We start from the raw sequence: 27,532 nt of genomic DNA on the forward strand, positions 1-27,532 counted from the left end.
GAACTGCCACAGCGACAGGAGGAGGGTTTCCCTTTATTTCAGAATCACGTACAAAACTGAGAACTGTAAAACGAAGCAAGCCACATGCAGAATAAAAGGGCACCATTAAAAATGAATGTCAGACGAACACCGACATTCAGGAGAGGTCACGCACCAGGTTTGTCTTCTTTGCTATACAAAGAATAGTTGGAGAGATTCCCTTTTTCAAAAAAGAATAAAAATCACAGTGCAATCATATTGTAAATGTCGTACAAATCGCATCATCTTCTACTTACACATTTCTTCATTTCCCCCGTAAGGCACAGTAATTTAAAACACAAAATAAAATTACAGAGGTGAAAAAGTATTTCCGGCAGAGGGCAAGTACAGAACGATTGTCCAATTTAGAGGAGAAAATGATGGGAAATAATGTGTCAAACATCTTCAGCTATTGCATATTGTACTTATTGGAGATTGTAAACCTCAGACTTGCTCTTCTTTGTATCCTATCTTTCCTCGATGGCAAGATAGAGGGAATCATCCCATTTTACCCAAAACAACTCGGTTAATGTAAGGCTAAAAGAGAGATGGGAATCTGTGGCCCTCCTGATGTTAAACTCCTATAATCTCTGACCATTGACAGTACTGGCTGGGGCTGATGGAAGTCACAGGTTGTCCCAATCCCAGGGCTAAAAGTTAAACTCAGTTCAAACCATGGTTTAATCTTCCAAATGTACCACTAAGTCATCATTCTGCATGTCTGCTTTCCATTTCCCATGTGCTCAGCACTTCTCCTTCATGATATAGTGGCTTCCAAAGATGGAACACTTGTAATAGCAGTTCTCCCACATCCCCAGCGCCGACATCATGCCAAACCATGGGTTTGCAAGCCTGCTCCAAACCATGGTTCCCAATCCTTGCTATCCAGCCATGCACACAAAACGGCTGCTGAGTTTTAGTGATAAATGCAAAATGGAGTCAGTGGTTCACAAAGGCCACCAAGCAAACTTCACGACGGATCAGCTACTTGAATCCCACCTGGTCTTGGGTCTAGTCTTGCCCAAGCTGGTGCCCTCCAGATTATTTTGCACTACAACTCCCAGCCGGCATTGTCCATGACCAGGGATGATGGGAATTGTAGTCCAAAACATCTGTAAGGCACCAGCTTGCTCCATCCACGACGCCTCAGTGGCCCTCATTTAGCATCCTTTGAGGGATGCAAGCTCAATTTCAATTCCCCACGCCTGAATGTTTTTCATTAAAGCTCATTTTCTTAAGCTGCCAAAGCACACTGCTGTGAAGCGCACCATGATTTGTTTTTGTGTTTTTTTAGGACGGACACCATTGCTTCTTGGGAAGGTATCGGCCGAAAAGTACCACGGCTACATTTTGGGGATAGGCGTGGCGGCCACGGCGATGCTCTCTATTGCACATTCGTCAGTGCCTCTACGGATCCTGAAATAACCCCCCTCACCCCAGCCCTCTCCCCAGCTGTTCTTCACTATCCAGAACTTCTCGCCGGTGGCTGGGTCGCTGCCGTAGCCGACGAGCAAGACAGCATGGTTGGTCAGCTCGAAAGGGTTGAAAGGATCCATCAGGCCCGTGTGGTGGTAGATCCCCCCTGCGTAATGCAAGAAGTCACTATACACTTCAAAGGCAACAGCCATAGGCCCGTGCGCAAGAAGTTCAAGTTCCATCAGCCCTGCATTGCACCCTCCGTAAAAGCCGCCAACGTAGTGGTAGTTGGTGGCATAGTAGTGGTAGCACTTGCTCTTAAAAGTGCAGGGCGAATCCCTGGCTGTGTAAGGGAAACAGTCCTCCTCAACCACACCAAAATCCTGAGCGTATTTGCCAGCAATGAGGTAAGGAAATCCTCCATCGCAGCCTGAAAGAAACAAGGAAATAACCCAGATGGTTAATCACACAATTCAAAGTCCGGGGGCGAGGGTTCTCCTTCATTGCCAATCAAGCTTTGAGAATATGTATGTGTTCACTAGGGTTGGGCGATCGCTGGTTTTCAACATTGTGGTACATCACCAGCTAAACACCACAATACAGTCGTACCTTGGAAGTCAAACGAAATCCGTTCCGGAAGTCTGTTCGACGTTCAAAAACCAAATTGTGGCTTCTGATTGGCTGCAGGAAGCTCCTGCAGTCAATCGGAAACCGTGGAAGCTCTGACGGATGTTCAGCTTCCAAAAGAATGTCCGAAAACTGGAACACTCACTTCTGTTTTTCGATCGTTTGGGAGCCGGAACGTTCGACTCCCAAGGTGTTCGGGAGCCGAGGTACGACTATATACCACAACGTCTGAAATAAGGATGGAACTATGTAGAGACATTGGTTGGCTTCACAATTTTTCCCACGTTGTGATTTCTGCATAGAACACACACATATATCACAATTTGCAGTATTTTGTCAGGTCAAAAATTATGAAACCAATATTATGTTACAGACTTCAAACCGGTTTTAGATGACATATCATCCAGCCCTAGTGTTTGCCCCATTTTCTATGTTTTTCGCTCATTCTGCTGCCCCCCCACCCCACCCCACTGCAAGCTCCTTGGAGCAGAGATCTCTCTGTCTTGCCCAAATAACTCAAAGCTGCCATGCAATAGTTGGGCATCGCCCAATTTATGCCCTTCATTTCTAGAAGCCAACAGTGTGCATATCCTGCAAATATGCACAAATGTCCTAAGGGATATAGGGAGACAGCGGTTTCCATCCCATTCTGGGTTTGTCACTATCAGTGCTATCTCCATTCTGCTGCAGTTCAGCTTCTGCCAAACCTCACTACCCCTTGTGGCTGAAACAGATGAATTTCATTTCTATGCCTATGCTGGCTTTTGGCAGCAGCTCTCTAGGGTTTTAGGGCAGGCAACATTCCTAGTCCTATCTGGAGATGCCAGGGATCAAACTTGGGACCTTCTGCATGCAAAAGAGTTGCTCTACCACTGAGCCACAATCCTTGCCCTGAGCCACAGAGGGGGAAAATCCCACAGAGCCTCTGTTGCTGGGTTAGATGGTGAGGAAGATGTTCTTCAGCACAAATGGGGAAAGCCAAGATCGGTAGGCTCTTGGGTCCAGGTTACAGTGAATGGATACAGTCGTTTACCTTGAGAGTACTGGCTGCAGGAAACAACCTGCTGGGGACTGAGCGTCGGAGTCTGCGAATTGTTGGTGAGGATACGAATCCTGGATTCAAGCATGCCCATGGAAGCAAAGGCGTAGCAACTGCCGCAGGATGCTGAGGAGAACGAGAGAGCCAGTTAGAGCCAGTCTTCCATCCTAATATTCCCAGGACTCCACAATTATATCACTCCGTTCAGCTGACAATGGATGGAACACCATGATTTAATTTCTCACACATCCCAGAGGTGAAGGCGATCAACCATCTCCATCCTAGCCTAAATGGACCAATGGACCTCAATTAGGGAGTGGGGAACTTCTGCAGCCAGAGGGCCATTTTCCCTCCTGGGCAAGCTTCTGGGGGCCACATGCTGGTGGGGGTGGGGCAAGAGGCAAAAGGGGGTGGAGCCAAAAAGTCACATCTGCACAGCAGGCCAGTTTCTGCACAAAAACAAAACTATCCTCCATCCAGGGAAGCAAAAAGGCAGAGCAATGAATGTAAATGTTAGCTTTTTTATGGGGGGGGGGCAAGCTAGCTTCTGCTCACACGCACCCGCCAGAGAGGCAAAAGGCATTTAAAGAGTTTGTGGACATGTCCCAGCCTGGGAAAAATACAAAAGGAGGGTGTGAAGAAGGACTAGTGAGCGGCGTTGGCCTGGGTTCTACTTTGTGGGACCATTTCTGCAGGGGCTGGACAGCATTTTTCAGGGATGCTGTTGTGGCATCCTGAGCAAAGGGTTGGGTGGAACCGCCAAAATCAAAGACTGGACTTTGACAGACTTAAAAAGACTGATGCGTCCTTGGCTGGCAGGGGGGAGGCTAAGTTGGGGTTTTGTTTTTGTATTTCCCCCCTTTTGGTATTTATTTATAAAAGGATCAGCTTTCTACACTTCTTAGTGAGTGCTGATCTTATGCTACTTGAGGTACCTGTTAGGACCACTCATACACTGATGAAGAACTACTATCAAAACTGTACCACATTTCTGGAACATCCATCATCGCATGGGTACAGGATTGTGACTGCTGGAAGGCTTGTTTGCCTCTTTCAGTACTGAGGGACTATATTGTCTAATTTTATTCGTGCATCAGTGATAAGACTTTCATTTTCTGTGATTCCATTACATATTCTCTGTTAAGAATTGCTGCGCTTGGAGCTTTTATTATCGCATGATTACAGGATTGGGACTATTGAAAGGCCTGTTTGGCCTCAGTGATATTGATTGACTACCTTCTTCAATTTTGTTCATACAATATTGATTTATTTTATTATTTGTATCTCCATCATATGTTCTCTGTTTAAGAATTGTGAAATAATACAGGATATATATATAGTTAGAACATTATTGGTCACGTGTTGCCTGTTTTGCTTAAAGTTTCTCTGTTTTTGCAACACAAGGAATGCTGATGTGTCATCCTGCATTGCAGATCCTGCACTGAGCAAACGGTTCGGTTGGAAGTTCTGATGATTCTACACTTTATTTCCCTCCCATCCCATTTTGCTAGTTTTCCTGATCATAATTGCTAGTGGCTTTTGTTCCTTTTACACTTCAGTACCTGCTGCATTAGGGACGCGGGTGGCACTGTGGGTTAAACCACAGAGACCAGGGCTTGCCGATCAGAAGGTCGGCGGTTCGAATCCCCGTGACGGGGTGAGCTCCCGTTGCTCGGTCCCTGCTCCTGCCAACCTAGCAGTTTGAAAGCACGTCAAAGTGCAAGTAGATAAACAGGTACCACTCCGGCGGGAAGGTAAACACCGTTTCTGTGAGCTGCTCTGGTTCGCCAGAAGTGGCTTAGTCATGCTGGCCACATGACCTGGAAGCTGTACACCGGCTCCCTCGGCCAATAAAGCAAGATGAGCACCACAACCCCAGAGTCGTCCGCAACTGGACCTAACGGTCAGGGGTCCCTTTACTTTTACCAGCTGCATTACAGAAATATGGCTTTCTGCCCAATATACAAGCATGTCACGCTAAATTTCATGCACACCAGTGGGTGTGGTGTGGTACAAAATTGAACGCCACTGGATAACTTTGTTACTCCCTCATCCTTCCCACATGCGTGCACTTGTGTTCCAGCAAGATTCCCACATGAAAATAGCAGGAAAGAACTGTATGCTGTTATACCCTCAAGCTTCCTGGGTTAAAAGGGCTGCAAACAGATTTTTTTGGGGGGACTCAAAGAACATAAAAATGAGCGCTAAACACACACAATATTCCATTAGTTTTACAACGGCTTTTACATTGTAAAATACAGTGCAGAAATAAACAGAAAATGAACTGCTGTGTGAATGCAGGTGAAGTTGCAAGAGCCCATCTTGCAGAAATACACAAACCTTCCATGGTGTATTTTTCCTCATTAGCAGCAAGATAAATTAGTTATTCAGGATGGTGGCACATTCATTTACCAGCTAGGCAATATTGACAGTTAAGAGTATAAACAACAACAACAATGGCAAGAGTTAGCAGTGGCAACCTCAAGTTAATTTTCTAAAAGCACCGGTTTTCGCTGTTCCCCACAAATTAAATCGCAACCTGGCTTAAATTGCATTAGAGGCCACTCGCTCTGCAGCCAAATAAAAAATCACTAAAAGCCATTAAAGACTCGTTAAAAGGCAGAAAGGACTCTTTTCGAAACTGATGGTTCAGGAAGTCTATTCTCTTTCTAACCAGTTTCACGGTCAGCAGATCCTGCAGGCCTGAATATCCATTTAGGGGAAGCAGTTTCCAAAAGCAAGGTCTCTGTTGCAACACAGCAAACCAGTCCCAGGTATTGCCTGGCTCTGGCTGCAAGTTCTGCTCATAGAAGGGATTGCAGAGATGAAAAGAAGCATGCTCTGGCCTCTGTGAGGGGACCTTGTGGCTACTGAGGGGCTGGAGCCCTGACTCCCAGGAAGAACTTTGAAGCAATGAGGGAAGACCACTCAGGCCCCATCCATCGACCAGAGGAGCTGCAGAGACACTGCTTCCCCCCCCCCCGGCTTGGAAGGCACCATCTTTCTCTCTCTACTCCCTTGAAAGTCTTGTCCTTTTAGTTTGTACGCCAGAGAGCAGGGCCTCTCTTTCTCTTTCCAAAATGAAGTGCGCTGCTAAGGGCCCTCGTATTTACAGGACTGCCTCTCCTGGTATGCCCCGCGGAGGACCTTAAGGTCCATGAATAATCATAGTTTAGAGGTCCCAGGCCCTAAGGAAGTCAGACTATCCTCCACCAGGGCCAGGGCCTTCTCAGTGATGGCGCCAACCTGGTGGAATGCTCTGTCCCATGAGACCAGGGCCCTGCAGGATTTAAACTCCTTCCACAGGGCCTGTAAGACAGAGCTATTCCGCCTGGCTTTCAATTTGAACTTAGCCTGATCTTTTATTCCCCTTCCTTCCCTCCCCTTTTTATGAAGATTACCTGCTCTGGGATCCCACAGCTAATTCTCCCCTGCTCTCCTTGCTGGCCCAAATAGGACTAATTTAGCCAGCTAGCCCTAACGTTTATTGGATGGATTTCCCCCCTAAATTGATTTTTGATTTTATTATTATTCAAGTTTTATACCGTATTTTACGCTGTTTTTTTGTAGCATCAATTAAGTGTTTTAAATTTGTTGTTAGCCGCCCTGAGCCCGGTTTTCTAAATAAAAATTTATTATATTATTGCTATTATAATTGCCTGAGAAGCAGAATACTCCAAATCACAGGGAAAGGATGGAAAGTAGATCTGGCCAGATCCTTATCTCCCCTATTGCCTCACAGGTCAAATATGGCAGGTGAGCAAGAAATTTTGACAGTAGAAAATAATGGCAAAATAAAATGATTGAATACGTAGAACTGACAAAACTGTCCAGGAAAATCTGAGACCAGCGAGACCAACAGTTTGAAAAAGACTGGAGTAATTTATTACATATTTGAAATATGATTGTAAACATTAAACAACACTAACAGGACTGACTTAAAGGTTTGCTGGTTAAAAGTAAAAGCTGATTTGCAATTATAAAGATATGAAAGTAAAAAGAAAGGTAGATAGACAGAATAAAGATGCAGATGAAGTTATGACTGGAAGTTAGAAAGTCAGTTTGGAGGGATGGATGGAATTTGACGACTCAAGAGAGTCAAAATACAGGTGTTGATCAGAAATGTAAAAACTGTGGTGTTTTTTGAAAATGAAAATGCTAATAAATATTACTATAAAAACAACAAATATGACAGGTGGGTGGGATTGCCATTCTGTCAGTCACCTGACATCACAAAGATGACAAGCGATGCAACCCCAAGACCCATCTTCTGATGCACAGCCAGCCAGCTGATCGTTGGGACACCAATGCACTTCCCCGTCTCACTGATTGGCAGGTATTTTGTGCTCCAGAAAGTCCTTTTGGCCCAGCCAACCCCCTGAATTCTGCCCACAGCCTTTCCTGGGACTCGAACCACCAACCTTCTGGTTGACAGCCAAGCACACTGACCAAATGCACATGGTTTGGCCAAAATGCAGTGGGAGGGACAAGCAGGGAGGCCTGGACCAGTTTTTCCCCATCCCTGCTGTAAATAAGTGAGAAAGAAAGCAAAAAGGAGCCAGTGGGAATTCAGAGTTCAAGGTTTCCGGAAAGAAGCTGAAAGCTAATTCTCCCAGAACATAGTCTTGGGTTTCTTGTAGCAAAGAGGCACGTAACACCACTTCTCACTGCCCAGGAAAGTGATGTAATTTCCACCCACACCCAAAAACCACAAAATCCTTTTCCTCATCATTTTCATTTCTGTCACGTTCTTGGGCCTGCTTCGAGCACATCAGCTGAAGCGGTTAGGCCCAAGCCAGCCGCATTTAGCCACCTTCAAGACTGACACTGATGGAAGAAGGGAGGGATTTATGACATACCTACCCGGTGGTGTAATTATCACCACTAAAAAAAACCCCACACACCTAGAACTATGACTTTGATCAACAATAAGACCTGAAAGTGGCGTAAGACAATTCAAGGGATCACTGGCTAAAAGCGGAATGATAATTTGCTGTCAGAAACAATTAGGAAAGTAATCTGTTAATGAGGTTCAGTTCCACTGTTAACAAGCATGCAATATTAAGTTGAGTGAAACTTAGAAGCAGGCGGCATGTCAGACTGGGCCAATTCATAACCCAAGACTGAAACCGGGGTGGGGTGGGGTGGGGGGACCCACAAGAGCAAACTCCAGGCTTCCGGCCTCAACCAGGAGGCTGCTGAAAACAGAAATGGGAGCAGAAAATGCTTATGTTCCCCACATCTGATCTATGGTCATGGCAAAGGGTGAGGCAAGGTTTCTGGGCGATGCAGCAGTCAAGTGGCTGATACACTTTATGATGTGAATGAGTTCAACTCTTTAGTTGTTCTCACGATGGATGACAGCATCCCGCGTTGCAATGTCCTTAACTTGGACCCATCTCTCTCAAAAGAACTGGCTGTAGGCTGTGTGTACATCCAAGTTGTGTATTTGACTTTTCTAGAACACCTTGTTGGTTATTTCAGTAACAAAAGGTATGAAAGGAACATATCCTACCCTGGTTTCGCACTGGGCTGACGTAGTTAACACCATTCACGTTCCTCCAGTCCCAAGATTCAGGCAGGTTGGAAACTTGTTTCATTAGTTCAGCAGTCAGAGGGGCAGGTTTTGGCCTATAAAGAAATAAAACCCAAATACTTCATACTGGAATCCCTATTATTTGACAAGAGGAAGAATTGGAACATCATCCGAGAGCTGCAATGTCCACCCAGCCTTCCTGCATGTCTTCCTACAAGCAGCAGAGTGTTCATCTATGGAAAAGGAACAACACTTCACATGTGGTGGAAGTGTGAGCATGTACAGCCCTTCTGGCAGTGGGTATTTACAGAAATAAGATATACTATGGGTTAACACGTAGAATATACCCCAAGTTTGGGATTGTTAACCATTTTAAAAGAAGGGCAACCTGAATAACTAATTACTTTCCTTTTCGTAGCAGTGCTTCTATGAGCGGCACAGAATTGGAAACGATGTGTGCATTTCTTGTTGGAAACGGAATGGATGTCCGATTGATGCATCAGAAAGATTAACAAAAGAGATCACATGCACTGAATACGACAAATGATGGAGATGATTTTGTTTAAATATGCATCGTTCTGTAAAATACTTTACTGATAACTCTGAAGAATAGCAAGCGCCAAAATCAAAGACTGGACTTTGGCAAACTTAAAAAGACTGCTCCGTCCTTGGGTGGCAGTGGGGAGGCTAAGTTGGGATTCTGTTTTTTGTATTTACCCCCTTTTTGAATTTATTTATAAAAGGAAAAGGCAGGGAATCTCAGGTCTAGGAGCTAATGAGGCCCTCCAGATCTCTTTGGAAGCCACCCATGCTGGCGGCCATCCCTGCCCCTTGTGGGAGAGAATCCCCTACAGTGGTACCTCCGGTTACAGACGCTTCAGGTTACAGACTCCGCTAACCCAGAAATAGTACCTCGGGTTAAGAACTTTGCTTCAGGATGAGAACAGAAATTGCGTGGCGGTGGCAGCGGGAGGCCCCATTAGCTAAAGTGGTGCTTCAGGTTAAGAACAGTTTCAGGTTAAGAACGGACCTCCAGAATGAATTAAGTTCTTAACCTGAGGTACCACTATAGTTTAAACTATGTGCTGTGTGAAGAACGATTCTCATTCAAAGATAGCACAGCTTTCCCATGGAAGGACCACTGCCTTTACACACAGCTTGTGAAAGCGGTAGGAGCTGGAGACACGAGTTGTAAAACTCTCTCCTTCTCGCTCTCCATACATGTATGCACGCACACAGGATGATGAACGGAGGTGTGTTCAGCACCACCAACCCTTTTAAGCAGCACAAGCCAGCCACAGGTTTATGGTCCCTTGGTGACGACTAGGCCCTTTTACCTTGGAATTCTGGGATTTAACCCGCCTGCTCTCCGAGCCAAATCTTCTAGGGTGAGGCCTTCATATTCCTTGTAGGCTACTGCTTTCCACGATTTCTGAATGGCGTTGATTGCTCCTACGAAGTCGTAGTTGTTCACGTAGAACTTCTGCAGAGATCTGCGGTCGAGACACAAACGACGCGTTAGGTGAGGGAGCCTTGCGAAGGCTAGAATCTGCTTAAGTCCCAGTAGTTTATTAAGAAAACAGCCCAACGCAACCCCTCATGAAACTCTTCCGCAAGACAAGAGACCCTTTGTTATTAAGACAATGCCATCAACAATCATAGTGCTTCACAGTCGGGCATTTAAAGTTGAAATCTCTGCCTCACAGTCAGCGCCGGATTTAGGTTTGATGAGGTCCTAAACTACTGAAGGTAATGGGGCCCTTTATATGGCCAGCTGTCCTTTGTCAACAACAAATTGGTGCTGTTTTGTGTTGAATATATGCTATATGGTAATTTATGGACCTAAAGTCATTTGCACACGTTGCCAAGCAACCAGTCCATGCAGAATGCAGGCACCCAATATATAGAAATGAGCAAAGCAGTGATATTTTCGGGAGCAGGCTAGCAGGCGGGGTCCATTACTTACATCATGGGAGCCTAAACAACACAAAACACTGTTGCTGTATGTAGGTTTTATTTTATTTTATTTTATCTTATATTTTGGAAATGTACATCCAGGTTTTCCCCCCTTTGGGGGGGGGCAAGAGAGTGGGGCCCTAAGCTATAGCTTGCTTAAAGGTAAAGGTAAAGGGACCTCTGACCATTAGGTCCAGTCGCGGACGACTCTGGGGTTGTGGTGCTCATCTTGCTTTATTGGCCGAGGGAGACGGCGTACCGCTTCCGGGTCATGTGGCCAGCATGACTAAGCCGCTTCTGGCAAACCAGAGCAGGTCACAGAAATGCCGTTTACCTTCCCGCTGGAGCGGTACCTATTTATCTACTTGCACTTTGATGTGCTTTCGAACTGCTAGGTTGGCAGGAGCTAGGATCGAGCAACGGGAGCTCACCCCGTTGCGGGGATTCGAACTGCTGACCTTCTGATCAGCAAGCCCTAGGCTCTGTGGTTTAGACCACAGCGCCACCCGCGCCCCTTGTTTAGCTTATACGTAAATCAGGCACTGCTCACAGTCTATGTTTTAATAGCAACAAGGAACAAGAATTAACTGGTTTACACTCATTTTATTTAAAGACTTATAAAAAAACTTAATCGAACAACTCTCGAAGCCAAGTGTTTCCAAACAGTGCTCAATGAGCATCATTCAGGGGATCCCTGACGGGTCTGTGGCTTCGTGGTTGAAGATGGGGGACGGCACAGCTATTACATGAACAATTCATATTGATTTTTAATTGTACTTTTATTTGTTATATTGTATTTTATTTTATTGTAATGCAATAAAATGCAACATAGAGGAAGTAAACAGAGCAGTCAAGGTATAATTAAAAATCATCCAACATCCAGCAGAGTACATTAAAATGGGCAGAAAAATCATTAAGTGGTCCTACAAGAACTCCAGCAATTTCCAAGAGGTTTCTGGAAGAAAAGGTTTGGGAACTGCTGTTCTAAGTGGCAGAAAAATAAACTGTACAAATACAGGTACACCTTAACTGGACTTTGCAGTGGCTTTCTGTACCTAGAAGAGCCACAATGTTTCAGATATGAAGTATGAATGCTGTTGTTGTTCTGGCATCTGTCAGACAACGGAGTGCACCTCGTGGGGTGAAGCCAAACTGCTGTGCTGGCAGCACTGAAATGATCTCTCTGAAACACAAGCCTGGGCAGTGTGGATGGAGGTCTTGGGCTGCCCAGATGGCAAGACCCTGCCCTCTCAGCCTCAGTGATGTGGTCCAAAGGAAAGCAGAGCAAGACGTTTGGCAAGACTCTTGGCTGCAGGAGTTGCCAGAAGGAGGCTTAGAAGGCACCATCCAGCTGTCTTAGGGACTCCACTCTGGATTTCTGTAGGGTTTACTCCAGGCTTCCTCGGCCCTTCAGATGTCTTTGGCCTACAACTCCCATGATCCCTAGCTAGCAGGACCAGTGGTCAGGGATGATGGGAATTGTAGTCTCAAAACATCTGGAGGGCCGAGGTTGAGGAAGCCTTTTCTTTTCCCAAAGATGTCCCTGCAAGGCTACCTTCCCAAGCCAATGAGCCCCACCTGCCCCTTTAAGTCTGAATACTGACTGAGTTTTAAGCATGAATACCAGAATTCTAGCTCCCTATGATCAGAGGGTCAAAACAGGTACAACACATGAACCAGAGGATGCCTCAAAAGATCTATGGATTCTGATGACTATAGTTGCACTGAACATGTCTCTACACATGCCTAAGTCATTGTTCACAGGTTGATTTGTACAGCTTAAGTGTTGTGTACACTGACTATACACTCATTGAACATTTCACACGTACAGCTCAGTTACTTGCGTACACAGATTGTACGGTTTTTGGATGTAACATACAAACTCTCTCATTATGAACCTATGGAAACCTATGAAACTGCATCACACTGAGCCAAAACATTGGTCCTCTCTCTCCCAGGTCAGTGCAAAAATAAACTCTACCAGTCTCTGAAGGAGATCCAGCAGGATGAGCCTGCAGTCTTCTGAATCAACTGGCCTTCAGTACTTATTTGTTTTCAAGACCAGTAGAAAGACAGTCCTTGTCTTGACATGACACAAAAGGAAAATGTATGGGGAGGGAGGAGGTAACCACCGAAAGGCTCAGGCACCATTTTGCAAAGTCAAGAGTTGTTAGAATGATCAGCTGGGATAGAAACAGTTCAGCAGGCCTTGCTTCAGTTATCTCTGTCTGTCTCTATGACGGAGCCTGTATCAGAGCATGTTGTTGTTTAGTTGTTTAGTCGTGTCTGATTCTTCGTGACCCCATGGACCAGAGCATGCCAGGCACTCCTGTCTTCGTATCAGAGCATACAATTAACCAAACAAAATTGCATTTGTTTCCACTCACCTTCCAGTGGATTTCAAAGGCAGCTGATTTACACGAACTCCAGAGGCTGAAGGGGAGATCTTTTGCGCGGTGAAGCATGCCCAGTTTCGGCCCAAAACATCATGGACCCACCCAGGTAAGGTCTCGTGGCAGTAACTGGTTACGTTTAAGCCGTCCTTTTTATACTGGGAAGGGAAGCGAAAGGGGTGCTGGTCAGATTCTGCCCATTTTGCAATGGGGATGATGGTGGCGATTACCGTAATTCCATTTCTATACCACTTTATATTTTAAAGAACAACTCTCGAAGTGGTACACAACAAATAAAACATCAAGTAAAACAAATTCAAGCTTCAAGGAAAAGAATTCAGATCCTTTAAGTGACATTTTGCTTTCTCCACATGGTCACAATTTGACCAGCACCAGTTACAAAACACGCCTGACTAATTTCTAACACTGCCTTTGGCCCTTTGGTGAGCTACCAAACCAGAGAAAAGCACCCACACAGCCTGGAAATGCCTTGCCTTCTGCGGAGCTCCTTTGGCCAGTCACTGCCTCTTAGGCTAACTGACCTCACAGGGTTGTTCTGAGGATAATAATAATAATAATTTTTTATTTTTATCCCAACCTTCCCGGTTCAGAAAACCAGGCTCAGGGCGGCTAACAACAAATTTAAAACATTTAATTGATGCAACAAAAAACAGCATAAAATACAGTATAAAATGTGAATAACAATAAATTCAGAATTCAAAAATCAATTTAGGGGGGAAATCCATCCGATAAACGTTAGGGCTAGCTGGCTAAATTAGTCCTATTTGGGCCAGCAAGGAGACCAGGGGAGAATTAGCTGTGGGATCCCAGAGCGGGTAATCTTAATAAAAAGGGGAGAGGGAGGGAAGGAAGGGGAATAAAAGATCAGCTAAGTTCAAGTTGAAAGCCAGGCAGAATAGCTCTGTCTTACAGGGCCTGCGGAAGGAAGTTAAATCCCACAGGGCCCTAGTCTCATGGGACAGAGCATTCCACCAGGTCGGAGCCATCACTGAGAAGGCCCTGGCCCTGGTGGAGGATAATCTGACTTCCTTGGGGCCTGGGACCTCTAAACTATGATTATTCATGGACCTTAAGGTCCTCTGCAGGGCATACCAGGAGAGGTGGTCCCCTAAATACGAGGGCCCTAAGCCACATAAAATGGAGAGGTGGAGTAATCATGTACCCTTGCATTGAAGCTCCTAGGAGGAAAGGTGGGGTGAAAAGTCTTTAAAGAAACATCTCCTCCCTGTAATCCAACTTCCCATGGAAATTAAGTTTGAAAGAAGTAGCACATGCGAAAAATATCTAGGGGTCTTACTGGACCACAAACTGAACATGAGTCAACAATGGGATACAGCAGCAAAAAACAAAAGCGAAGGCTATTCTAGGCTGCATCAACAGAGGTCTTGTGTCCAGATTAAGAGAAGCAACAGTATTGATTCTATTCTGTTCTAAGCAATAAAATAGAGGGGTGCTGCCCATAGCAGTTTCTGGCTTAAGAATGCATCCACTGGCCCCAAAAGGCCAGCGACCCTCTGGACTAGGGGATTACAGAGTTGTGATGCCTACATTTCAGGGCCCCAACCCTACAATTTTGTGATAAGGGCCGGATCAACCTGCCTGAGAAGCAAGCCAAGTTTTTCTGCTCAAGGAAGATGCATTTGCCCAGATTTAGATAACCCACCAGCCACCATATGCTTCCTATATTTTTGGTTTTGCCTGCAGCTTTGTTTCCTCGACACGAGGGACGCACTTTAGACCTCTGTTGCTTTTATGCTTTGCAGAAAGGGTGAAATTTGCCTCCTTGGCACGATGCCGGCAGGGACTGTAGGCTCTGCGGTGCTAAAACGTTCCAAGTTCCTTTGCCCCGAAGCTCCGCTGAGCTGCCTGCCGTCGATCTTGATGAATTTGGAACGGCATCCCGGAAACTTCGTGTACCTCCAAAGCAATAACACAAAACACAGCAGCTTCTTTCTTCTTTTGCCGCCGGCTCTTTTCCTTGCCTGCTGGTCCCAGGCGTCGTGAAACGATGAGCCTTGGCGGTTTTAAGCGGCCTTTCCCCCCTGATAACCTGAAGCGTGAAAACTTCATACAGTGGCTGCTTCTTAAAAAAGAAAAAAAAAAAGAAAAAGCCAGGAAGGGCACTTGGTGTTTGTGTGTGTTTAGAAGGGGTGTAGGAAAATTTGTGGCTTAGCTTCTCAGCCACGTTGATCTGGCCCTTAGCACAGAATGGCAGAGTTGGAAGGGATCCCGAGGGTCATCTAGTCCAACCCCCTTGCAATGAAGGAATCTCAGCTAAAGCATCCAGGACAGATGGCCATCCAAACCTCTGCTTATAAACCTCCAAGAAAGGAGAGTCCATCACCTTTCAAGGGAGTTCAACAGCTCTTACTGTCAGAAAGTTCTTCTTAATATTTAGTCGGAATCTCCTTTCTGGTAACTTGAAGCCATTGGTTTGGGTCCTACCATCTGAAGTAAGAGGAAACAAGCTTGTTTCCTCTTCCAGTGTGAAGAGAGCCAGTGTGGTGTAGTGGTTAAGAGCAATAGACTGGTAATCTGGTGAACCGGGTTCGCTTCCCCGCTCCTCCACATGCAGCTGCTGGGTGACCTTGGGCTAGTCACACTTCTTTGAAGTCTCTCAGCCTCACTCACCTCACAGAGTGTTTGTTGTGGGGAGGAAGGGAAAGGAGAATGTTAGCCGCTTTGAGACTCCTGAAGGGGAGTGAAAGGCGGGATATCAAATCCAAACTCTTCTTTTTCTTCTTACATGTGACAGCCCTTGAGTGATTTGAAGAAGGCTATCGTATCTCCTCTCAGTCTCCTCTTTTCCAGGCTAAACATACCCAGCTCCTTCAACTGCTCCTCATAAGGCTTGGTTTCCAGACCCTTGATATGCCTTATAGAGTGAGACCATTGGACCATGTAGTTCAGTATTGCCTACAATGACTTGCAGAGGTTCTCCAGGGTTTCAGAAAAGTCTTCCCCGGAGATGCTTGCGATCTTCTCCATAAATAGATGCTCTACAAAGCAGATGTTGGGAGACTCCTCCCAGAGCTACGATTCTCAGAGTGGCTTAACAACCAACCTCTCTTTCCCAGGGGAGCTTTGAGACTTGTAGCTCTGCGAGGGGAATGAGGCATCTTCTAAAATCTCAGCACTCTACAGGTCCCATCATTCTTTTGGGCAAGCCATCATGGTTTGAGGTGGTATGACAGTGCATTAAATGCTTGGCACTGTTATGATTTAATGCATGAAATGGGACTTAGCCCCACACCCCATGGAGGCACTACAGATATCACAAAGACTTGTCCAACTGGCAGTGAAGTGTATGCAGTCACCTTTTTCAACCAACACACTTCTCATTAGGTCTCTACAAACAATGGTTGGCACCCAAAGCAAGATAGGGATGGAGCTCTTTCAATGCCATCTGCTCAGCAATTCAGCTTTGCTTTTAACAGAAATCTGCTTACGTTCCACACCAACTCAGAAACAACCAACCTCAATTTTCTTATCTACCATGCTTCAAAAAACTAGACATCTATATAGTCATATGTGTGTGTGTACACAGTCACTGAATGCCATATTTTAATCTCACCCCCTATGTACCCAACCAATCACTGCTTATGCAGACGAGGGCATCCTGCAGCTGTCATCCTATCAGAAGTTCTGTTCTACACAAGGTCAGAATCCGGCCTTTAGTATGGTGGCACCTAACCTTTGGAAGTCCTTCTTTGTTGCCTGTTCTTTCAGCAAGCCTTCAAAAATCTTTATTTTTTAAATAAATCTGGGATTTGAATTGATTTTACGTGTTGTTGTTTTTTACCTTGTTCTTAGATCACAGAATCAGATTTTGTAGACTTGGAAGGGACCATGAAGGTGATCTAGTTCAACCCCCTGCAATGCGGGACTATTTATAACAATTGTTCTTCTATACGCAATTGTTTTAACTTTTTTAAAAAAAAATCCGTATCCGTCTTAGATACATTGCAGATCACTTCGGTGATGCCCTTATGGGAAGCGATTTATTTGTAAATGAAATAATAGTATTATTATTGCATACACAGACTCCAGGCGATGACCATTTTCAACTTCCACAAAGCCCCACGTTTAAGTTTCCCACCACAAGTGGTTTGTAGAATACATTCAAAGGGAACTCGCCGCCGCTCGTTCCTCTCTGCTCAATTTTGCCAGGGATCTTGGAAATGCTGTAGCAGAGGGAAAGAATGAGTGCATTGCCCAGTATATACCAGGTTCAATCCCAGGCATTTCCAGCTAGAAAGACTCTGCTTGAAACCTTGCTGTCACTCAAAGTAGACAATACTTCATTGTATGAACAAATGAAATTTGCTCATTGTATTTGTTCATTGAATTTGTTCATTGTATGAACAAATGAAAGGAAATTTGCATGCGTGTTCTAAGACAACCATCTACAATGCAGCAACATCTGGAGGGCCATAATCCCATAATCCTTGGCCACTGGGCCTGATGGGCGTTGATCTCTCCTACAACATCTGGAAGGCCTCAGGTTGGGGAAGGCTGTTCCAAGAGCTTCTGAACATGGCAGTTTTTTATGCACAGGGTGGGGTTTTTTGCTATTGTTCAAAAGATCCCACCTGATGTAGTGCAGTCAACTAACAGGCATCAAAGATCTACCGTTTAGGATAACAAACCCCATTGTATTGCATGTTCCTAGAAGGATCTCACCAAGCAAGCCCTAACCACCCCTAGTCTGCACAAATGGCCACTGTCCTGCGACATCATGGGGCAATGGCAACCTTTGGCCGGAAGAGTCAAGGCTGTGTTTTGGACCAGCTTGACCTTCACACCTGCAACCACCTCTCCCACCGTTATCGAGCGATTCTGATGAAATTGAATTCCAGACCCATCCAAAAGCTTCTGCAGCAGGCACAGGCAGGCCTGTAAACAAGACCTTTGCACCAGGAGATTCCTTACTCAGAAGCCTGTTTTAAAGTTCTCCTGGAAACGGCAAGGAGCAAACAGGCATTTCGACAGAGAGTTGAAGGTCTGCAGCCAATTGCCAGCTTTCTTGGCTTCCAAAGACAGACCAACAAAGCTTAGTGAAAAATATGACAAGTTTCAGAATCTAAGCATGTGTTCAATGTGAGAGCTTTGTCCAATCCAGAACTGCTCCTCTGCTCACTCTTCAAATAGGCCCTACAGAGATGTGGGTGGCACCATGGTCTAAACCACCGAGCCTCTTGGGCTTGCCGAACGGAAGGTCAGTAGGTCAAATCCCCGTGACGGGATGAGCTCCCGTTGCTCTGTCCCAGCTCCTGCCTACCTAGCAGTTCGAAAGCACACCAGTGCAAGTAGATAAATAGGTACCACTGTGGTGGGAACGTAAACGGCGTTTCTGTGCACTCTGGCTTACGTCACGGTGTCCCATTGCTCCAGAAGCAGTTTATTCTTGCTGGCCACATGACTCGGAAAGCTGTCAGTGGACAAACGCCTGCTTCCTCTGCCTAAAAAAGTGAGATGAGCACCGCACCCCATGGTCACCTTTGACTGGATCAAACTGTCCAGGGGACATTTACATTTTACCTTATGAAGACATTATATATTATACAGTGTTTTTCTTCTAGAAAAATAGCGGCCAATATTGCGTACTCTTGAGTACCCCCTGGAATAAAAGCAGTGATTATACTCCTTCCAAATTATTTTGCCAACAAGAATTTCAAAGTTTGGAAGAGCCCTTTAATCCCAACATATTCTGGAGGAAAATGGTGCAGAGGTATTATTATTATTATTATTATTATTATTATTATTATTATTATTATTTGGAAGCTACATTACCTTAAAAAATGCAAACCACTTGTAGTTGTTCAGCACAACCTCGAAGCCCTGGTTGTAAATTATCGTGAAGAAGCCAAAGTTCCCTTGATCGTCCTGAGCAACATCGAGTTTCTGAAGGTTAATGACAACTTTTTTCTCCACAGCCCCTGGAAAGAAGCAGCAAAGAGAATTTTCACCAATATTTTTTTTTTTGGGGGGGGCAGGCTGAAGAAACAAGCTGGCCAATGTACAAATGCAACAGTAACACAGCCCTGCAATTATACACTGGCCTGGTAAGCACAAGGGACCAGGCACTGCAGGCAAGGCTAGTGAGCAGGGGCGCCAGAAGGGATGGACAGTCATGTCCTTTCTCTGTGCCCAGCATAGGAATCAAGTGGAGGTGGTAACAATCTTTATTTCCATCAATGCTTTGCAAACCACTTTGAAGTATAAAATAGAAAATCAAGCCGTGAATAAATTTTACAAAATAAATAAATAAATATCACATTGCTTGGATGATCTTCCTCCAAATCATCCAGGACATCACAGAGAGATCTTTCTCCACCTTCATTTGATCCATACAACCCACCCTGTGAGGATTATTAGGCTGAAAAACTGTGTCTGGACCCTGTGAGGTTCAAAGGCAGGGCAGGGATTTGAACCCATATCCTTTGTTCTGGTCTGACTTGCTCAACTTTAGGAATGGGCTTAGATGCATACAATCTCAAGGCATAGCCTGAAGGCACGTAATGCATCTATTTTGTTGAAGATCATAGAATCTTAGTGTTGGGACCCAAGGGTCATCTAGCCCAACCCCACCTGCAAAGCAGGAATCTCAGCTAAAGCATCCATGCGAGAGTATCCAAGATAAGCAGCTCTGGGTCTGGCCAGTACGTGGATGGGATTGATTGATTGGTGGCATTTATAACGCGCCAAAAAAGGTTCCTGAAGAAGTGGGCCTGCCACAGCAGAACTGATCAAACGACGTTCAGTTCCATAATGGAAGAAAAGTCATGTATAAATTTAAGAAAATAAATGTATTCAAACTGCTGTGTGAAGCAAACCATACTTTTTTTTTAAGCGATTCAGGACTTTGGACATGATTATTGCATCATCCAGTTTCAAGCTCTTCCAATATAGACGCAGCAGGTGTCTTCTACAACTTCTAATAATTTGCCAAAAACTTTTTAATGTGATGAGACACTTATTTAATTGTTAGCTGGGGATTTGTGATTTTAATTTTTGGTGTGTCTTTGCTCATACATAAATTGTTGTGCACCACCTTGATTTTCTTTTTAATGAGATTGCGATATGTCAGTATTTTCTTTTTAACATATAATTAAAAATGTAGAATTCTGGTCCAATAAATATTATTTTTAATGAAACTGTGGTAAGTATTTTTCTTTTACAGTATGTATAATTAAAAATATAGAATTCAGGCTCAATTAATATTTCCATTTCTGCTGCTTAAACTTGTAAGACATAAAATCTAAATTTTAAAAACTGCAGTCTGCAATCATGTGAGGGTCAGGAGGAAGGCAAACGGCATTGTTCACTCTTCCAGGCATAAACTTTCTGACCTTGTGACTATGACTAATGTAGAGAAGTGCTGATGTAAAAAATAAAGAAAATACACAGTTCCCTTCAGCAAATCACCATTCCCCTTTTGACCATTTTCTATCTACTTCCTCCTCTGCACCTCAGACAAAGTGGCCAACATCCTGAGAGGGGTGAACCGTGTTCTCCAATCAGCACTGGTGTTATTAAGACAAGCGCTTCCAATAAAACCAAATTTGACCCAAATTGGAGCTGCCTGTAGACCCAAGCAATCCAGTTCAAACAAAACCCACCCTCTGCAAACAGGGGCTTGTAAGTTTTAGTTAGAGATAGACACATCCAATTTTGTTTGCTAAAGCACATTACACACAGGGTTAATCTGAGGTGCAGCTGGACGTATTTTGTGTGGCTTCACAAAAAACAAAATAAATGAGCGTGCAATACGTTTTTGTGCAGCTGGGCAAATGGGATTCAACAAGGTGCGAAGTAGCTTCTAAAAAAAGAAATAGACGAGAGAAGATAAAAAGAGCACAAAACAAATGCTGGTTCTTTTGAAATCTTCATAACCTTATACAGTGGTACCTCGGGTTACACATGCTTCAGGTTACAGACACTTCAGGTTACAGACTCCGCTAACCCAGAAAGAGTACCTCAGGTTAAGAACTTTGCTTCAGGATAAGAACAAAAATCGGGCTCCGGCGGCGCGGCAGCAGCAGGAGGCCCCATTAGCTAAAGTGGTGCTTCAGGTTACCACTGTATTCAAAGGGCCTTTGCTGCATGATACCAAATGTAAAAATTCACTGATAAATGTATCTATGTACTGAATCACTGGGAAAACTTCAGAAATTCATAGACATGTGAGCTCAGCTGCTCAGCAGCCCCTCTGCCTGAGTGATAATCCCTGGCATCCTGATAGTCATTCCAGAAATAACAAACCCAGATGAAGACAAAAGGGTGTGATTAACTTGGCTGGGAAACAGGGAAATGTAAATATCTCTTTTGTTCCACTTGATGGGTGTTTGGTGGAGGCCAAGGAGAACCATGGGGCAGGGTCCAGGATGCTCAGATTACTGCTACCAGACCTTCCCTTTCATGATGTAACCATGATGTGTAATGGGGATCAGCATCAGCCTTATTGTTTGTGAGGGAGCCTCACTACCCAACTACAGGTTAAGAAAGGGAGATATTTCCTTCCCCTGAATAATGAAACGGTGGGAAACCCCTTGCTACATTGACTCCCAGTACGTTTCCGAGCACAATTCAAAGTATTAGTGTTGACCTTTAAAGCCCTAAACGGCCTCAGCCCAGTAGACCTGAAGGAATGTCTCCACCCCCATTGTTCAGCCTGGACACTGAGGTCCAGTCTGGGAACCAGACAGAGGGTCTTCTTGGTAGTGGCGCCCGCCCTGTGGAACGCCCTCCCAACAGTTGTCAAGGAAATAAACAGCTATCTGACAATTAGAAGACATCTGAAGGCAGCCCTGTTCAGGGAAGTTTTAAATGCGTGACATTTTAGTGGAAGCTGCTCAGAATGGCTGGGGAAACCCAGCCAGTTGGCCGGGGTACAAATAATAAATTATTATTATTATTATTATTATTATTATTATTATTATTATTATTACTCCCCCTCCCATGGGCATCTCCAGGCTTTTTGCTGAGAGGGGGCAGGCTTTCGTTAGGGGGGCAGATCCACAGATTTCTACTGATTTCTACTGATTTAGAAAAGCGGCTGCCCCCCTAGGCTAATCTCATGCACTCCCTTCTTTCCCAGGTACCTCTATTTTTTGCACCCTCCCTGTCTTTTTCATTTCCCCAAATGTCCTGGCCTTTCCACCATTCTCTGATATTTTTTCTTCTTCCTTCCTTCCTGTCTCTTTCTCTGTTGATTCTTATCTTCTCTTCCTCTTTCAAGTTCTTTCAGCTGCAAAAACTTGGGGCGGGGCGGGCAACTGCTAGCTTGTGCAATTGGGGGGAAAAAGCTGAGAATAAACATTACATATAGTCTCTCCCCCCCCCAATTTCTTATAGACCCTGATGTAATGCATAGTCAAGCTACATACAAGCTGACTCCAGTCGCCAGCTTAAAAACAACACCAAAAAAACCAGAAGAGCTCCTGCATCTTTAAGCAGCTGCACTACAGACCAACTTTGCTGGGAATTTTTTGTCCTGTGTGATAGGAATTTTGAGGTCTTAGATATATGGAAATGTTCATAAATGTAGTAACCAAGTACGTACATAGATAGCACAGGAAGACCAACCTGGAACCATTTTGATTCCTAAACTGAGCAAATGTTTTCTCTGCAAGGTCAAAGTGGCAAACCTCCCCATTGTCTCTTTCCTCACAAATCCTGTCTTAAGGGCACATTTAAGATATGAATAGGGTGTGAGCCTGTGACATGGCCCAGGAACTAAGTATTTATCATTACAAAAGACTGCCCAGGCAATCCAATCAAGTAACCTGCCGGACAGGAGATAAACGACGACAGGAGAAAAATAACATTCAAATTTCTGTTTTAAGACCGCCTTTTCTGTGATGTGTAGGTGTGATGTATCTGAGTGGTGGTCTTAGGTTACACCCCTTCTGTGATGTATGTACAGTGGTGCCCCGCAAGACGAATGCCTCGCGAGACGAAAAACTCGCAAGATGAAAGGTTTTTTCGTTTTCGAGTTGCTTCGCAAGACGCGTCTTCCCCGCTGTCCCCAGACCTCTTTTGAAGCAAGGGGCGGCGGGGAGAAGATCACTTCTCCCCGTTGCCAGCCCCGCAATCTCCGGGGACAGAGGGGAAGGCACGCGCCTTCTCCTCTCTCCCCGGACCCCTTTTGAACCAAGGGGCGGCAACGGGGAGAAGCGATCTTCTCCCCTCCGCCCCTTGCTTCAAAAGAGGGGACAGAGGGGAAGGCGCGCGTCTTCCCCTCTCCCCGGACCTCTTTTGAAGCAAGGGGCGGCAACGGGGAGAAGCGATCTTCTCCCCTCCACCCCTTGCTTCAAAAGAGGGGACAGAGGGGAAGGCGCGCGTCTTCCCCTCTCTCCCCGGACCTCTTTTGAAGCAAGGGGCGGCAACGGGGAGAAGCGATCTTCTCCCCTCCGCCCCTTGCTTCAAAAGAGGGGACAGAGTAGCACTTCCCCTCTGTCCCCGGACGGTCTCCATAGGAACACATTGATTGATTTTCAATGCATTCCTATGGGAAACCGTGCTTCGCAAGATGAAAAACTCGCAAGAAGAAAAAACTTGCGGAACGAATTAATTTCGTCTTGCGAGGCACCACTGTATGATGTTTCTGGGGGTGGTCTTGATCTACAGGGTGGCAATTTCAAAAGCCTTTATAAGGCCTTGCACACAATTTTTCTGGGTTCCTCCTCTCTCCTGCGGGTGAGGGGAGCACCCTGTTGCAACAGATCAATAAAGATCAAGCTTACTGGCTGCTTTGCTTCTCAATATTCTCTGGTTGGCCTCTGTTATTCTCTCCTACCAATAGGGAACCTATGTAAGGACTCTATACAGGCTCTTGGATACCTCATAAGGGAAAAGGAAAATTTTGTTTACAACACCTGGCAACAAAAAATGACATCCTCCTTTTGGTTTAAGGGTGGGACGGTCTTATCGCATGGAAGTAGCGCCTGATTCACAAAGAATCACAGAATTGTAGAGTTGGAAAAGGACCATGAGGGATGAGGGTCATATAGTTCAACCCCCTGCAATGCAGATTTCCCCTCCCCCCCAATGTGGCCTTGAACCCGTGACCCTGAGATTAAGAGTCTCATGTTCTGCCGACTGAGCTATCAGGTGGGCAGGATACATTCTCTGCCCAGAACACACAGAGACCCTGCTAAGAAAGGAGTTGTTAGCATGCTAGTGCTGGATAGCACAACCCCAACAGTAGACAATAAGACTGGGAGAGGGATGTAACTTCAACACAGACCAAAAAGTGTCCATTTTCCCAGCATGAAAGATACCTGCACGCACGTATCCAGAGAGATTGTTGAAGAGGAAAACCCCCCACCCCATTTTCGCCACAGCATGCATGAAGGCTAGGCTCTCTTCTTTATGCATTCAGCTGCAGGACCTTTCAGGGTAGTTCTCAAAAAGTATACCTGAAGGAGCGTCTCCACCCCCATTGTTCTGCCCGGACACTTGAGGTCCAGCTCCGAGGGCCTTCTGGCAGTTCCCTCACTGAGAAGTGAGGTTACAGGGAACGAGGCAGAGGGCCTTCTCCGTGGTGGCGCCTGCCCTGTGGAACACCCTCCCACCAGCTGTCAAGGAAATAAACTGAAGGCAACCCTGTATAGGGAAGCTTTTAATGTTTGTTCTTTTACTGTCTTTTTAATATCCTGTTGGAAGCTGCTCAGAGTGGCTGGGGAAACCCAGCCAGATGGGCGGGGTATAAGTATATATCCTGCCAACCTAGCAGTTTGAAAGCATGCCAGTGTAAGTAGATCAACAGATACTGCTGCGATGTGAAGGTAAATGGCGTTTCCGTGCACTCTTATTATTATAGTTCAAGCGGGGTAAACATGCAAAACAAAGTAGTAGCTGGAAGGAACAGTGTTTGCCCTGGAAGGTCATCCCCTTGGTTTTTAATATCCCGAGGCAGGATGGGGTTGTGCAGCAGTAAGGAAAACATCTTTTAATTTTCCCAAGAGCACTGCATGAGACTCGGGGTCACTTTGAGCAAAAGATTCCTGCATCGCAGGTGTTCCAGCTAGTTGACCCTTGTGGTCCCTTTCCTACTCTACAATTCCTAAGATTCTCCTCTCTTCCCTCCATGTCTGGAGCAGAAACAAGGCTAGGAGGTTCCACCAACGACCTGTTGCTCAAGAAGGTTTAGATAAGAACAAAAGCAAAAAGACAGCATTGCTTCTGCGGTAGAAGATGTGACTCATTAACAGAACTGGAGGTTTTCATGTGTGAAGAGCTGAGTCACGTGTGATATGGAGACATAACTAGCTCACACAGTACTAGTTGATTATACCCCAATGAAGCTGAAGACATATATTAACTTGTTAAGCTTGAGGCCAAGATGAAGCCTCCGCACAGAGCAGCAGTATACCTCTAAATACAGACACGGGGGAAACCACAACCACCTGTTTTCAGCCCCACTAATGAGCTTCCCAAAGACATTTGGCTGTCCAAGGTTGTAGGAGGGAAAGAAATGTCCAGTTTTAGATCCATTGGTCAGCAAACATTATGATCTTAAGGGGGGGAAGGGAAGCAGCTAGAAACTTGTAAAGCCCGAAGGATTTTTAAAAAAAGGGAAATAAAAAAATTCCTTCCAGTAGCACCTTAAAGACCAACTAAGTTAGTTCTTGGTATGAGCTTTCGTGTGCATGCACACTTCTTCAGATACACTGAAACAGAAGTTGCCAGATCCTCCTATATAGTGAGAAGGTGGGGAGGGGTATTACTCAGAAGGGTGGTGCGAATGGGAGATTGGCAGATAGCTGAGATGAGCCTGTTGATGACTCTTAACGACTGCAATAGGTCTTACAGGAAAAGGCAAGGGGTGAGAAGGTGAAAAATGGCTTAGTCATGTATAATGAGATAAGAATCCAATGTCTTTGTTCAGACCAGGTCTCTCCATGGTTTTAAGTTTGGTAATGGCAGCTTCTCTTTCCAGTCTATTTCTGAAATTTCTTTGTAGTAAAACAGCTACTTTGAGATCTTGTATAGAATGTCCTGGGAGATTGAAGTGTTCTCCTACTGGTTTCTCTGTTTTGTGATTCTTGATGTCAGATTTATGTCCGTTTATTCTTTGGCCTAAGGTTTGGCCCTCCCCACCTTCTCACTATATAGAAGGATCTGGCAACTTCTGTTTCACAGTGTATCTGAAGAAGTGTGCATGCACACGAAAGCTCATACCAAGAACTAACTTAGTTGGTCTTTAAGGTGCTAGTGGAAGGAATTTTTTTATTTTGACTATGGCAGACCAACATGGCTACCTATCTGTAACTTTAAAAGGGGAGTTTGAACATGTGTTCAATCCGTGACCCTTCTAAAGCTTGCTTACTTTTGCTTTCTATTCCATTTTATTTGCACTGCATTCTACTTTCTGTCGCTGTGAAATCCAGACCCCTTTCTCCGCTGTGAACTCGCGAAATAAAATAACCCGTACGGAGCGGAGTTTGAAAACCGAATGCAAAGTTCAGCTTTGCCTCCAACAAGGAAGGAGGGGGTTTCCTGAAAATGATCCTACCCAGCAGATCTCCTAGGTAGGAAGTAAACCCTCCGGGAATACAGTGAGATTTACTTCCGAAGTCAAGGAAACGAAATCTCCCAAACCGCGCTGCTGGGCTGATTCGCCGGATGTTTTCCAAACTTGCCTTTCTATTTGTTGGCGTTGTTTTATTGGGGGAAGGAAAAGAGGTCAGAATGGAGAACAGTAACGAGAACAAGAAACGGGGATCGCTCCTGGAGGCGGAGGAAGTTGGAGAGGCGAGCGCCCTGCCCTGCGCGCTGTCACTTACCCACTTCGGAGCAGTTTATGTGCCGGCTCGGGGATCCGTGCCCCCTGCCCACCTGGAAAACCCAGGTGCCCACTAGGTCCTCGAAGGTGCAGTTGGCCGGCGTGTCGGCCCAGCTCGGCTGCAGCTGGACGAGGAAGAAGAGGAGGAGGAAAGCCAGGCGCCGCGCCAAACGCGCCATCGTTGCGCCCCGAGGTTCTTGGCACGGAGGAGGAGAGCGCGCGGGGGATCAGCGAGGGGAGCAATGGGGGGGGGGAGAGAAGCGACCCTCTTCCCCGCTGGGCTTAAATCTGTCCCCGGAACGGCGGGGCCCTGCTAGGTCCGCCCCCCGGGCATCACGTGTGAAAGGGGGCCAGGCGCTTCCTCCTCTCCGGCTCAGAGCAGCCGAGCGCAGAAAACGGCCTCCTATGCGCGGAGTCCTTTATTCCACCGGGCTCAACGTTGGCCGCGCCGAAGGCTTGGCTCCAAGTCAAATTGGGAAGGGAACACCACGGTCATCTAGTCCAACCCTCGCGCAATGCTGGAAACATTTGGCCCCGCGTGAGCACTCGAACCCACGAGCCTGAGATTAAGAGTCTCGTGTTCTCAACAGCAGTGGTTCTCTTAAAAAATAAATAAATAAGAATTTCAACATAACAAATTATCAAAACATATCATCTTCATTATTCCCTCCCTGTTTTCCCTCTTCCCTCCCCAAAGAGCCCTCCCCCCCCCCGACTTCCCTCAGGTCCTCTCT

At 45.6% G+C, this 27,532-nt stretch overlaps 1 protein-coding gene across 1 annotated transcript; it reads right to left on the reverse strand.

Annotated features, from left to right (window-relative positions):
• Positions 1-15: 15 nt before the first annotated feature.
• Positions 16-27,453, reverse strand: CTSC (cathepsin C). Its single transcript, XM_082219417.1, has 7 exons — positions 26,800-27,453; positions 18,800-18,945; positions 12,980-13,143; positions 9,974-10,129; positions 8,616-8,731; positions 3,095-3,226; positions 16-1,864 (listed from the first exon to the last, which is right to left on the reverse strand). The coding sequence occupies exons 1-7, from the start codon at positions 26,975-26,977 to the stop codon at positions 1,362-1,364; spliced, it is 1,395 nt and encodes a 464-aa protein (XP_082075543.1). The 5' UTR covers positions 26,978-27,453; the 3' UTR covers positions 16-1,361.
• Positions 27,454-27,532: the final 79 nt, after the last annotated feature.

The sequence above is a fragment of the Podarcis vaucheri genome (genome assembly GCF_965113315.1).
Source record: "Podarcis vaucheri genome assembly, chromosome: 4".
Classification (NCBI taxonomy): domain Eukaryota; kingdom Metazoa; phylum Chordata; class Lepidosauria; order Squamata; family Lacertidae; genus Podarcis; species Podarcis vaucheri.